The 13,177-nt window shown below is 47.1% G+C and overlaps 2 protein-coding genes across 5 annotated transcripts in view; one reads left to right on the top strand and one right to left on the bottom strand.

Annotated features, from left to right (window-relative positions):
• Window positions 1-13,177, top strand: part of mllt10 (MLLT10 histone lysine methyltransferase DOT1L cofactor) — a 182,176-nt gene that overhangs the window by 12,523 nt on the left and 156,476 nt on the right. The window lies entirely within an intron of this gene.
• On the bottom strand, window positions 8,989-12,286 carry skida1 (SKI/DACH domain containing 1). Its single transcript, XM_039754261.1, has one exon. The coding sequence runs from the start codon at window positions 11,936-11,938 to the stop codon at window positions 9,815-9,817; it is 2,124 nt and encodes a 707-aa protein (XP_039610195.1). The 5' UTR covers window positions 11,939-12,286; the 3' UTR covers window positions 8,989-9,814.

Here is a 13,177-nt window from a genome sequence, read left to right as displayed (position 1 = left end):
CGAGTGTATTTAAAGATGGCAATAAAAAGTGCTATGAAGGTCTGCCCACCATTCCTTCTGTCCGTCTGTCTCTGTGGCTCTGAATCTCTTGCTGTTCTAAGCTGGCATTAGAGCCACGTAGGGGGTCAGCCCTGCCACCTGAGTGGGCCTCTCTAGCGCCTTCTCTGTCTGCTCACGTTACTGTTGGTGACTCTTTGCCATGACAGGTGGCCTCCTACAAACTGAGAACTCAAAGGGTCCCGAGGGCGATTTAGTTGTTAGAATTTGGAAATATTTCAGCCGGGTTGGGGGGCACAGGTGACGTTTCAAATGAAATGCCTTATATTTTAAAAAAAAACAAAACCAAAAACTGAGAATGGAAACCAGAGAGCAGTCGAGCGGCTTGTTGACTCTCATATTTTAAAAGCCGGAGCTCATCATTTGTACACAGCTAGCGCAAGCATCCTCCTCTTCTTCATCCTCATTACTGGCACCATGGCCGCGTGTGCTGGTGTGCTTCAGTTTCCAGTTTCTCATCAATAATTGCAAATGCATGAAAACAAAAACAGCCAGCCATGTGGAACCCGTCACTGCGCACAAGAAGGCCAAGACAAAAGCACGCGTTAGGCAGAGGATGCTGGAATTTGCACGTCTTGCTGTGCAGTGACATTAATTGGCATGGAGTCCGGGCATTGTGAGCAGAAGGGGCAGCGCCGGTCATTGTCTTTCACTCAGATTGGACCTTCCTCCATAACTGTGGGCCTTCTAAAATAAGCCGACCCGCGCTTGTAAAAATCAAGGTGGCAGAGCAGAGCTTCCGAGCGATGTGATATTCAGCGCCCATAAGACCCGAGGGCTCCAGAAGGTTCCGTGTATTTGTTTAGACCCCTAAGGGGCTCATTAGTCTGAGTAGCGAGGACCTGATGGTAACAGATTTGTGAAATGCCAGTGCAGATGCTGGTTTTTAAAGGACGCTCTCTGCCTACGTCTAGTAACGCAGGCCACGTCCGGGTTGTCTTAATCTCTTTGTGTCCTGCAGCCCACCATACATTAAAGATTTGTGTTTTTATATTTTCAAAGCACAAACTTCAAATGCAAGCAGCCTGCCTCAGAATGGACTGGTGCTTTGTGAAGGAAAAGTTCAACCAGTAAAGAACCTTAAAGTGCGATTGAAAGACGGCTCTTTTTAAGAGTGTGGACATTCGTAAACCCCTGGTTCTAAAGAGGCTCTTTACTGGGTTGTGAGGTTCCTTCACAATGAACTGCTTTTCTCTATTAAAAATCTCGCATGAGAAGGTTCATTGGGCTTTCAAAAGGGTCCCTGAAATGGAAATCCTGAGGCCTGCTAGGCTACAGATGAAGAGATCTGACTGGAGCCTCCATGGAGTCCTTTGAAAATCAGGAACCCGTTGGTCTTTCGCAAACCCGCTATCATCGCCTCCACGGCTGAGACCGTCGTGCGGGTGGTCTTTTTGAGAAGTAAGAATAGTTAACCCTACTGCATTGCTCTGAAGAGGCACGTTGGCTCTCATGTTTAAGAGTGTAGGCAACATAATTGGGAAAAAAATAAAGTATGAATTAGCATAAACCACCCTAAATTGAGGTGTCCATAAGAAACGTGAAGATTTACGTCATGAGGTAGATGTCCACCATTAACAAGAAGGGTCAGCTATTTAAAATATTCAAATGTCTGCTTCACCTTCTCGTTTGTCATTTGTCACCCACCCTCTGATGGTGGCCATAGATGGCCAAAGGATCAAACATCAAAAATCCCCTTGAAATAGTCTGACACGATAGCCCACATGCTTGTATTTCAAGTCTGTCATTTTTTTGGATGTTCTCAGAGTGGCTCTTAGGGGGCCGGGACCACCAGTAAAGACTCAGGTATCAAAAATTCAATCATTTTTATGATCAGCAACCTTGAAGTAGCAGAAAACGCCCCTCGCCAGGCATGTCTATACTGGTTTAGTCCAAGTTTTGTGAGCCCATTTTGGGGTCGGCTGCACAACTTCAAGTCCTTCTGATTATTTGTGACGGAGACACCTGTTGGTTTGTTCTTCCTCATCAGGGTGCCATGTTCCTGCACAAAATATGGATCTGAAACAGCCTAACAATGAAGGGGTTTTTGGGTCAAAAGTGTCGACAATAAGCGGGAACCTGAAAAGCTCAACATCTTCCACAACTAAACATCAAGACGAGTCCAACGGTGTGTCACATGTGGGCGCCGGACAAAGTGAACTCAAAGTGTTTAGAAGGAATTCTTATGCACACAAGAAATGGATTCTTTTTATTGTTGTTGTGATTTTCAGTACACATCCGCACGGGAAGCACGCGACACCAAGATGGACCGTTTTAAAGGCGCACACGTGTCCAGGTTTGTGAGCGGCCCACCTTAGAACATTCGGACCACTTTGGTCAGCCAAAGTCGCCCCGTCAGGCCTTCGCGCTTCCCTTCATCAAAATAACACCGGGATGTGTTCTGAAGCCCCTCCGTCCACTGCTCTCCGCTGATACGGTGGAGTGCCCTGGATTACTCGATCGAGCCCAGTTGGCCTACACGTGTGCCGTATTTGACATGTTGAGTTATAAAATGTGGTCAGTATGTTTAAAATCTGCCTCATTGTTTTGGAGGTCAACAAAAATTAAATAAAAATAATCATTTGATAATTCAGCAAGATTTATACGCAGCACAACAAGCTTCGTTTTTATTGTTTCTTTTCATTTAAGTTCCTTGTAGAAGAAACCCGTAGGCACGCAGAAGAAGCATTTATCACCTTAAGGAACACTTTAAGGCTGAAAATATCACTAAAATACGAAATAGACGCTGGACTGGCTTGAGCTTCTCTGCTGTCCATGGGCTAGAAAGCAACAATCAAAAATAGTGCTGATTATGACAATGTTCTCTTGTTATTTAAATGAATTCTTATTGTTTTTATTATTATTTTTTGTTTTGTTAAATACACTAAAGCCCGCGCAGTCCTCTCAGACACGGAGTTGCGCGGCTCGGCCTCTTCTGCCCTGCCTGTCTGCCCAGATGTACTCATTGTCGCCGCTGCAGTCGTAGGCACGCAAATGTGCGCCGATGTGTCAAGTCTGCCGTGCCCTCCGGCCCTTTGTCAGCGCGTAAAACGGAAAGCCTGAGCGTGTCGTGCACTCCCGCCGCACGTGCTCCGTTTCTCTCTCTCTCTCCACGGACGAGGCGGGCTATTAGCAGAGGAGCGGGCTGGGGCTCTGCCGCCCTTAAATCCCACAAGGCCGGCCCTTTAACTTTCTAATCCACCGAGGGGGATTTGCTGTCTCCTCTTTCCTTTGTTGCACCCCTCCCCCTTCACTCTTGCTAGTTTCAGCCTTTAGAAAGACCCCCACTGTCACCCACCGCGGCCTGCAAAACACGACGAGAGCCGCGCAAACGCCGAGGCAAAGAATGACGCCTCGTGATTTGTGCAGGAATATGGACGTGCCGCTGAAACTGGGGGAGCGTGGAAAGGAACGGGCTCTGCAGGGCCGACGAGCGCACACGTCACGGCGAAATGTCCACCGGGGCGCCATCTGTAAGAAAAGTCGGGAGGGGTGGTCCGATTCATTTAAAATATAAAGAGGGGAATGGAGCTGAACGCAACGGGGAGGATAGGGGGCATTGTTGTCAAAGCAGCATTTTAGAGGCATGTGTTCTCCAAGTAATAATAATAATAATAATAATCAGTGTTTGTTTCCTCTCGCATGATGTCTTTGCGGTTTTATTAATTGGCGGCTTTATTAATTATTATTATTATTATTATTTACTATTTGTGTCACTGACCTCTAGGGCCGTTTCCAAACCATAGTTCTTTTTATTATTGTTATTATTATTGATGGTCTTGTTATTTCTTTCATTCCCAGTGTGAGCCTTGGTAGTTTCAGCAACAGGGACCCCAAAATGGTTATTTGTATTTATTTTTGTTTTATTATGTATTTCAAATGCTGCACGGTGAGGTTAATTGTGTACAAACAGACAGGACTCGGCCACTGTCCAAAGGCGCTTTTGGCTACCTGAGTCACAATCGCTTATTGCGCACAGAAGGACATTTTCATGGACACGATTATAACCCGATAGCCGATTTATTTTGATGATGAGGAGGGCCATGAAGCGCCAGTCCTCCCACCAGACCTGCATACCACGGACTGTGTCACAGACTGACTGCGGCGGCCGCAAGGACGGCAGATTATAAGAGCCGATCAAACCAAAGCAGTCGTCATTCCTGAAGCCGTGATGTACGTTTGTGTTTGGTGGAATACGCCATGTCGTTAACGGTATACGCTCAGATATCTATATGTGAGACGAACGGAAATGTGACCTCAGGGTCAGTGCTGGGGTACAGCTGCACGGGCGCCCTTGAGCTCCTTACTGCTCTGATCGGGCTGTTAAAATGAAACACAAAGGAGCCCCTCGGCGTCACGTGATGCCAACCTGAACGGTAAATGAAGAAGGAAACGTGAGGGTCGCTCACCCAACTCTCGCGTTGTCTTATTCTGTATAGCGCCCTTCACTGAGATTTCACCACAGTTATTTATGAACACCCCAATACGTCATTACAACAAATAGCCCGTTTATACAGCGCATGTCACGACTGTGAGAAACTGAATGTTTATAATCACTTATACATTTTTGTAGTCTCTTGAATAGAGACAGTACCACAATTACACTCTTATTTTTGAACACTTTTAGCAAGAAAACAAACTGATGTCTTTCCTGGCTGTGCTACAACCACTTCTGCCGATTACAGTCATCCATGTTCTTCCTTTCTTTCATTCTTTCGCCAAAGGGTGTTGCACTAATGAGGCATTGTGTAAACATCAGGGAAATGCACGTTCTTCTTTTTTGAAATATGATATCACGATTTGTATTGTTCTTTTTGACTCTTATACTGATTGACACACTTTGTATTTTGATTGATATAGTTGATTTCAAAGCTCTACAGCACCTTTTTTCCTTCTTTTATATAGTGCCTTTCGTAAAGATCGCACCACATTTATTTATGAATAGTCAAACTCGTCTTTATAACAAATAAGCCGCAGGTTTCCATAATGCGTTTAATGGCTGTGCTAAGTTTGTTTCCTGCTCAAGGCGAATTAAAAAAAAAAAAAATCATCTTTATATGGTGCCTTAGATGGTTCCATAATATCAGTCTTATTTATGAACAAAAAGCAAAATGGAAATATTTATATAGTTCCTTTCATGGATTTTTTTATGATTTGAGATATCCATTTTTCTTTTACATGGGTGTCTATTATAGAAATTATATTACACCTTTATAACACAACTCTATTTATATAGTGATATCATACTGATTTTTTTATGATTACAGATTTTCCTGTTTACTTTCCCCGTGACTCTGTGTTAGGATATAGCGGGCTGGACAATGTTTACTTTCTTTCCATATTTTATTGCCTTCCACAATATATAAAGGAAATCAGCATTATTTTCTTTCCCTTTCTTTGATTTGGGTAAAGTTTATAATATTAATTTTAGCCAGCAAACTATTATTCAACCAGTGGTGTATAAATGATGCATGTTTGTACAAAAATCCGGAATGAAAAACTCCCTTTTTTTGATACCGAGTTTTGGTATTCGTATTATTTATTTTTTTTTTTTTTGAGAGTTTATGACTGTAAAATTGTTTTTTGTAATGATTGTTATTGTGCAACAAAGAGTGCATTAAAATTATGAACCTCTTCCTTCCTTTTAATGCCTCCCACAGTGGACGATATCATAAAAAGAGCTAAGAACGCTCATGTTGGTGACCAGCGTTGTGCATTTCTATATAGCGCCTTTCGCAGAGACAGCGCCACACTGAGGCCCTCATTCACTCATCGAAAAAGCCCTAATTGTGAGCTGGCAGTGCTGAGGTCGAGCTTTTCATGGCTGTGCTAAAGTGACTGGATTAGATATCTCTTTCTTTCTTTCTTTCTTTCTTTCTCGATAGGCCTACATTTTCCGCTTTTGTTTTTTCAAGGCTGCCTTTCCAGGCGAGAATTCGGCCGCTCGTGCTTGAAGGCCCCCCGCCGCCCCGCTGGGCTCTCCGCAGTCTTGGGGTCTACCGGGGGGGCACACTGATTGAAGCCTCCTGTTTCCCCTCCACGACCTTACGCTTTACGGCACTATAAAGTCCCATCAATCACGGCTGTGTGACGTTAATGATAAAAACCCACCTTTGAGCAGGGAACTCGGGGGTCGGCGGAGCTCACGTTTGTGTTTGTAGGAAAGGGAAAAGCAGACGAGCTGGGACAGGACCGATCGCGTGTGTGTGGTGTGTGTGTGTGTGACTACGGCTTTGTTTTCTACGTGTTTTGTGAGTACTCGGCCTGTATTTAGTGTTTTGTAAAATGTCTACTTGTATTTCAACTGACAACTTGTCACTTGTCGCTCGGTGATGACCGCGTCACAAAAATAAATGAAATGAAACTGAACCCAAGTACACAATGGCCGCTTTTCTAGAGTGAAATCACAGCCTGGGCTGTAAGATCTTAAGGTTGGCCTAGAATATCGAGTTCGTGTCGGCCATGCCTGCTGCTCACGTAAGAAAAATAAAATGAAATAAAAGAAAATAAACGGGCGGTCTGTGTGCCGGCTTATAGCTAATGTACGAGACGGGATTACTGCATGGCTTGTGTGACCCCGCTTTACTTATTTGGCAGCTCATGTGCGACCCCCGTATTCTGCGGCCTGCAACGCCGTGCAGATGAACTCTGGTGGGCTTGTTTGTGTGTGTGTGTGTCGTGGCTTAACATACCCCCGCCCCTCCCTTTTTTCTGATAGTTTTACGGCCCGGCAAACCCACGTGCTCCCCTTCAACACAAGTCGCATGTTTTAGGGGCTCGTCCAGTTGCATTTGGGGGCTCACGGACGCCATTCCTCTACAATCTCCTTGCCAGGCGCCCCTTGTCCTATTTCTGTCCCGCTCAAACCACTGCAGGCTTATTTCTGATTAGCAGGTCGCCGGCCGAGGCCACTAAAAGAAAAGCAAAGCGGCGACATTCGAACCCCGCGCTGGGGGCCGCGATTTGAGCGGCGCTAACCCGAGGAGTCGTCCTGCGTGCTTTTAATGGCCCCCCAGTCCGCCAAGATGCATTTCAAGGCATTTCGAGCAAACAATCGGACATCTTTTCACAATTAACCACCAGCCACATAATAAAATGCTTTACAAAGCGCCCCCTGTTTAATATAAATTATCCAGCCTTTAAGGGGGACTATGGGAGGTGGGATGCTGAACGACTTTTATTACTGTCAGCGATCTGAGGTTTGGGGTCCTGCAGTTAAAAGGAGGTGGGCAAGATAAACAAAAAAAAAAGCCAGGGGACGGGGCAGTGTGTGTGTGTGTGTACGTGGGGCTGGGGGGCGAGTGGTCCTGTTAGTGTTCACCCTTCAACCAAATGTAAGGCCAATCACATTATAAAGTGCATGGAAGCCCACCGTATTTTAAAAGTGTTTATTGATCGAGTCAGCGTGCTGCTTAGTCAGAATAATCGAGTTTAGTGTTTATGTGACTATAAATGAATATAAAATACAAAAAGACAAGTCCACAACGGACAAGTAAACGCAATAAAATGCGACTCGGCCACCGTGTGTGTCACCGGCCGGACACTCCTTGTCTTGGTTTTACTTGTAATTTGGAACTTTCGAGGAAAAACAAAAAACTGCGCGTTTGATTGCCTGCCATATCCGCTCATTCTTCGAGTTTCTCGCCATTTCTGGATGCCTGGCATTTGTTGTGGCGCCCCTCTGTTTTCGTTCTTTTTTATTGTATTTATTTATTGTTTATGCTTCCCTGAGAAGTGCAGCGAGGGGCGCTATATAAAAAGAAAAAGCAATTGAGCTTAATCGCAAAGGAGATTTGAGGCCCACCAGTCCTTTCGTCCGCTATTGTGAGAAGACCCTCCATCTTCAAGGGTGCGACGTGACGTAAACTGGCGAACACAAAACGAGCGGCCTCGAATTTGGGACTTTGGGTTTATTTGTAAACGTTTAAAAGATTGTAGACCACGAAGGTTTCTCGTATTTACCGCAGCCTGCCATTTCACGGTCCTCGCTAATTCAACGGGGACTTGAGGCCGTGAGCTGAAGTGCGTGTTGGCCGCTAGTGGGCGCTGTGTCTCTCCGCCGGCCTTCACTCCGCTTTATTGGTTTGACCCTGAGGAGGCCACTTCACCTGAAAGTGGAAACAGCACAACGAAATGGCGCACCTGATGAAGGCCATGCGGCTCTTTAACTTTCTTTCCCTTTCAACGGGATAATAACCATTTAAACATGCTGGGAGCAGATTAAGGCATCTGACAAATAATAATGAATCAGTGCGACTTCACCCCGCTTTCAACGTGAATGTCCTCTTGGACTTTCCACAACACTTCATGAAAGACCACCAAAGACCACCAAAGAATGATGACAACCCCCCTTGAACGGAGGAGCAAACCTTGTATTGAGAAGTGAAGCAGAATGTCCCCTTTAATTGGCGAACTAGAAAGATTACAATATTACAAGCTTTCGAGGCAACTAAGGCCCCTTCTGTATTCCATCTCGCCAATAAAAGGGGTCATTCTGCATAACTTCACACTACACCCATAATGGCCAACACTCTAGTACTACACACACACCTTTAAAGGTGTATATATGGGGGTCTCGGTGGCTCAGAGGTTGATCTTGTCTGGTGAGGGGTCGTGGACTAGGAGATACACGCACACCACAAAAAGCTGGCACTTATGCAAAGGCAAATTGATTTTCCAAAAAAAGGCATATCTTTAATAAAAAAAGGCAACCTTTCATGTAAAATATCCCTGTCACGTTCGATTTCGTTTCCTTTCTTGTGAAGCCTCACTTTTCCACGAGACGCGAACAAAAAGATCTAACCAGCTAAATGGACAAAAGACACCTGACAAACGGACCAAAGTCTCTGCTATTCACATCGTTTTGACGTCCATTTCCTACAAGTGACCGATTGTCGACTACCCAACATAAAGCACAACCGTCCCGGGTTTGGGGCTTCACTTGTACTGAGGTGTGTGCAAATGTAAACACGCTGATTGTCACGTTCTGCCTCCCTGGTGACGTCACGGGGTTAAAAAGGCCCAAACCAATCAAGCTGCTGGTGACGTCAAAACTCAATAACAAATCCAAGTCCCACAGTGATTGACAGGCGGACACAGAGCGACCTGCCACTCACTCAACACAAGAATTCATTTTGAAAAAGTCCCAAGTGCTTCCGCACATAAATTAAATTGCATTTATATTTCAGAATAAAGACATTTCATTACAGTGCAGCAAATGTGTTCCAAAATAGTTCCATCCATAAAAAAGAGAAACCAAACCAAAAAACAAACAACTACTCCTCATAATGAAAGTGTGCAGTCAGTCCAGCAAGTAAATCACGGATGCGATACCCTAGTGCATAAATTAAATGGCTCATTGCTAATTTGTGTCTGAAGAAATCTTTTGAGGTACTTGGTGTTATTCAAATATAATAAAGCATTCCATTTTCCATCTCCAGGAAAACGCGTGTAGAAACTTCTGAGAAAGTCGAGTTCCATCTTGGAATGAGAAATCCGCAATATATATATATATATATTAAAAAAAGTCTTAACCATCCAGGGGGGCGAGCGCGGGGTCTTCATACCACTTTCAAATGTGCTCCGTATCCTCAACAGTCGAGTTGCTACAATCGCTGCATCCCAATCCAACGCGCGCACACGTACGCACGCACACGTGTGCGCGCGCACCAGATTCGTATCCATCCCAACAATCGTTCCAAAAAGGCCAACAAAAAAAAAAAAACGAAAATGAAGGAAAAAAAAAACCAAAAAACAGTCAAACGTTAAACTTCCTGAATCTGTGGCTGGGCGGCAGAGGCACCGCAGAGCCCCCCAGCTGCCATTTCCAAACTGGGTGGGCCCTGTGAGGCGGCTGCAGATCTTTCACGGAGTTCAGAGAATACGCCGGTGTCAGCTCGCCGTCCACGCCGATTACGAGCGACGGCGGAGATGGGAAATTCGCCATGAAGTTAAAGGGCCGCCTGGGCGCCGGTGCTACACCGCTGGCTACTCGTTTGCGCTTCGATGACGCCGTGCAGACGTCTTCCAGTGTTCCTTCATAAAAGTCGCCTTTGGCCGCGGAGCGGGGACTCCTGTCCGCCTTCGCGAGGACTTTTGCTGGACATGTGTCTAGTGCAGATCGCTTTCCCAAAGCGAGGGTCTTACAGTTTTTCCTAAGCCTAGCACCATCTTCGCAGTCCCCGTCCTCTGAGCCAAGAGGGTCCAGTAAAGTGCATTCCAGGTCCTGATTGTGAGAAGTGGTTGGGCTTTCAGTGCACGTAGAAACAGTCGGGCCATCCCCACCCGGAATTAAAGTGTCCTTAAAGTCTTCTCCGTCGCTGCGGACGGCGGGAGGAGAAAAAGAGGGCTCTCGGTCGTCGGCTTTGCACTCGCGGGCACCATCGGGCCTGTGGTAGTCCAAGTCCAAGTCGCATTCCTCCACTTTGATTTTGACCCGCTGCAGCAGGATGGCCTGGCCCTGGCCCTGTCCCGCTTCTGGACTCGTCTCTTCGTGTTCTGCCTTTACATTCGGGAATTCGGGTGTGCGCCACAGCGACGCGCTAATGAGCTCCTTCTTCAGATTTCCAGCTAATGGAGCCACCGAGGGCTTGGCGCCGGCTATTGTTTCATTGTGCTGCGCGCAGTGCGAGCCGCCCGCTCGAGGACATTTACTGGCGGCGGCGCCTGGTGCTCTTTGTTGTGCTTCTGCCGGGCTTGGCTTTGGCTCTGGCTCAGGTGAAGGGGCTAGCGGTCGCCGGAGCGCCGATGCCCCCGAGCAGCAAATCACCGGCGGGCATCTGGGCGACCATTCGCGCTCCCGTTGCTTGACGGCTGCGGCGCCTTGCAACCCGAATCGGCCGGGTGGCGCGGGGGCCCCGTGGTGGGCACCCGGCTGGCCGTGGGCGCCGCCGGCGAAAGCAGTGCGCCTGAAGCGGATGCTGTGCGCCGAGACGCGGCTGGACGCCGAGCTGGAGTCCGACTCGGACGAGCTGTCCGGGTTGGACGTGAACTCCGAGGACTCCGACTGCGACTCGTCATCCTCCGACGAGCTGGACAGGCTGGAGCCGAAGTCCGAGTCCGAGCTGGAGTCCGAGTCGCTGCTGTAGCCCTCCTGCGCGGTGTCCACGTAGAAGCCGTCGTGCTGCAGCTGGAAGGCCGCGCCGGTCACGCTTTTGGGGAACAGCAGCAGCCTCGGGCCGGCGCCCCCCGGAACCCACGAGTGCTTTCTGCGCGGCTTACCGGCCGGCTGGGGCTGAGACGCGATGGAGGCGGTCTGGCAGAACACGCTCCGGAAAAGCGAGTGTGCGGGGTGGAACGCTACATAGTGGCCGGGGATCAGAGCCGCAGAGCCGTAGTCGTGGAGCTCCTTGCGTGGCGGCGGATAGGCATGGCCGGACAATGCGCTGTAAATGTGAGGTAGAAGAGGGGAGGGGGAGGGGATCAAGCGCCCTTCCTCCGGCTGCCAGGGAGGCCGGGGACTGCCGTGCAGGCTGAGCCAAACTTTGTTTTCTTTCCAAAAACTCCTCAGTGGGCTCGGGGGGAGCTGCTCCTTTGAAGAGTCGTTCCGCGGTGGTCGTGCCCCCCTCCTTTTGCTCCGAAGCACCCGCTCCGTCTTGCAAGAAGTGTACAGCGCCTCGACGTCCTCCCTGGAAATCAGAGTGCACTTGGCTGCGTGGAAAGCGATCGAATTTATTGCCTTCAGCTTCCTGAGCTCCTCCAGGTCACAGTGATGCTTCTTCACATTCAGGTGGTCCATTCGCTTGTGGACAGTAGTTCTCGGGATGTTTTTCAACAAATCGGTGAAAACTTGGGAGAGGGCGAACATTTGCTTCCCCTTAATGACCAGGTAGCCGAGCCTCACGCCGTCCACCTCCTCGTAGCCCGACTCCAAGCCTTCCATATCGTCTATTGTACTATTCCCCACATCTGGCAAGAGCAAAATCCAGCTGCAAATGGGCAACGTCTCATGGCATGTTGTCGTAAAAAACAAAGCCAAACTGCCAATATCCCTGGATCTTCACAAGCGGAAAAGTTTCTTGAAAATTTAATCCGTAAAACCGAGAAGAACATAATAGCAACTGATGCTACTGCTGCTGCTGCTGCTAGGAGCCGAGCACTCTGATGCGTCTGGGTGTCTGCGTGCGCTCCAATACCTGCCACGGGCTCTCATTTGGCTTGCTATTTGCGTAGAGAGAAGGAAATGTGAATGAGAGAGAGAGAGAGAGAAATAAGGAGGAGAAAAAAAAAAAAAAAACACGCTACGTCTGCTCCCGCCGCGGCTCGGGCTACAAATAAAATGACAGAGTGAGGCGAGCTCGTCCGGAGACACCTTCATCAATTAATTCCTCTAAAGCCAACGCTGATTGGACACGACTGACAGGTGATGCAATAAAAAATGATATTCCACCCCCTCCCCAAAAATCTCCCACTAATTAGCATACTCTTATACTCCCACCTCGCCTCTTAAACTAAATCATAAAGCCGACGAGAACAGTTTGATGCCTATTAGAAACCCCCCAATTTAGATGTGTGCGATCGGTGGTCGCGCAAAATCCACGGCCTCGTAGCGACTGGAAGACTGGATAATGCAAAACGAGCCAGCGAGCAAAAAAAAAAAAAACTTTTTTATTATTCGTGTTGTACGGTGTGGCTCTGTGGTGCTTAAATAGTAATAATAATAATAATAATAGTTTAGGTAATCGTGCGTTTATCTATATAGGCCGTGTGAGTGACGACACTTTAACAAACGACGTGTGACATTAATCAATATTATCTGAGCAGACGCGTTTATCCAAAGCGACTTGCATAACAAAGGGGGCAAAGTAATACGGTAACGTTGGTTTGAGGTACTGTTTAGGAGCAATTTATTTTGTTATATTTATTTAAATAGGCTTTGTGAGTAACGATACTTTAATCATTTCATCCATTTACATTTCAATTTGCATTTTATTCGCTTAGCGGACGCTATTACCCAAAGCGACTTACAAAAGAGAGCAACATCATCGAGTAACGTTAGTCCGGGGACTGTTTAGGAATAATTTATACTGTTAAGTGTATGTAAGTAGGCCTCATAAGTAACTATACTTGAACTAATTATTTATTATATTTACATGTAAAAATTGCATGTATTCATTTTGAT

This window comes from Polypterus senegalus, chromosome 5, assembly GCF_016835505.1.
Source record: "Polypterus senegalus isolate Bchr_013 chromosome 5, ASM1683550v1, whole genome shotgun sequence".
Taxonomy (NCBI): Eukaryota; Metazoa; Chordata; class Cladistia; order Polypteriformes; family Polypteridae; genus Polypterus; species Polypterus senegalus.
Note: the sequence above shows the minus strand (reverse complement) of the source record. Positions and strands in the feature narration are given on the sequence as shown.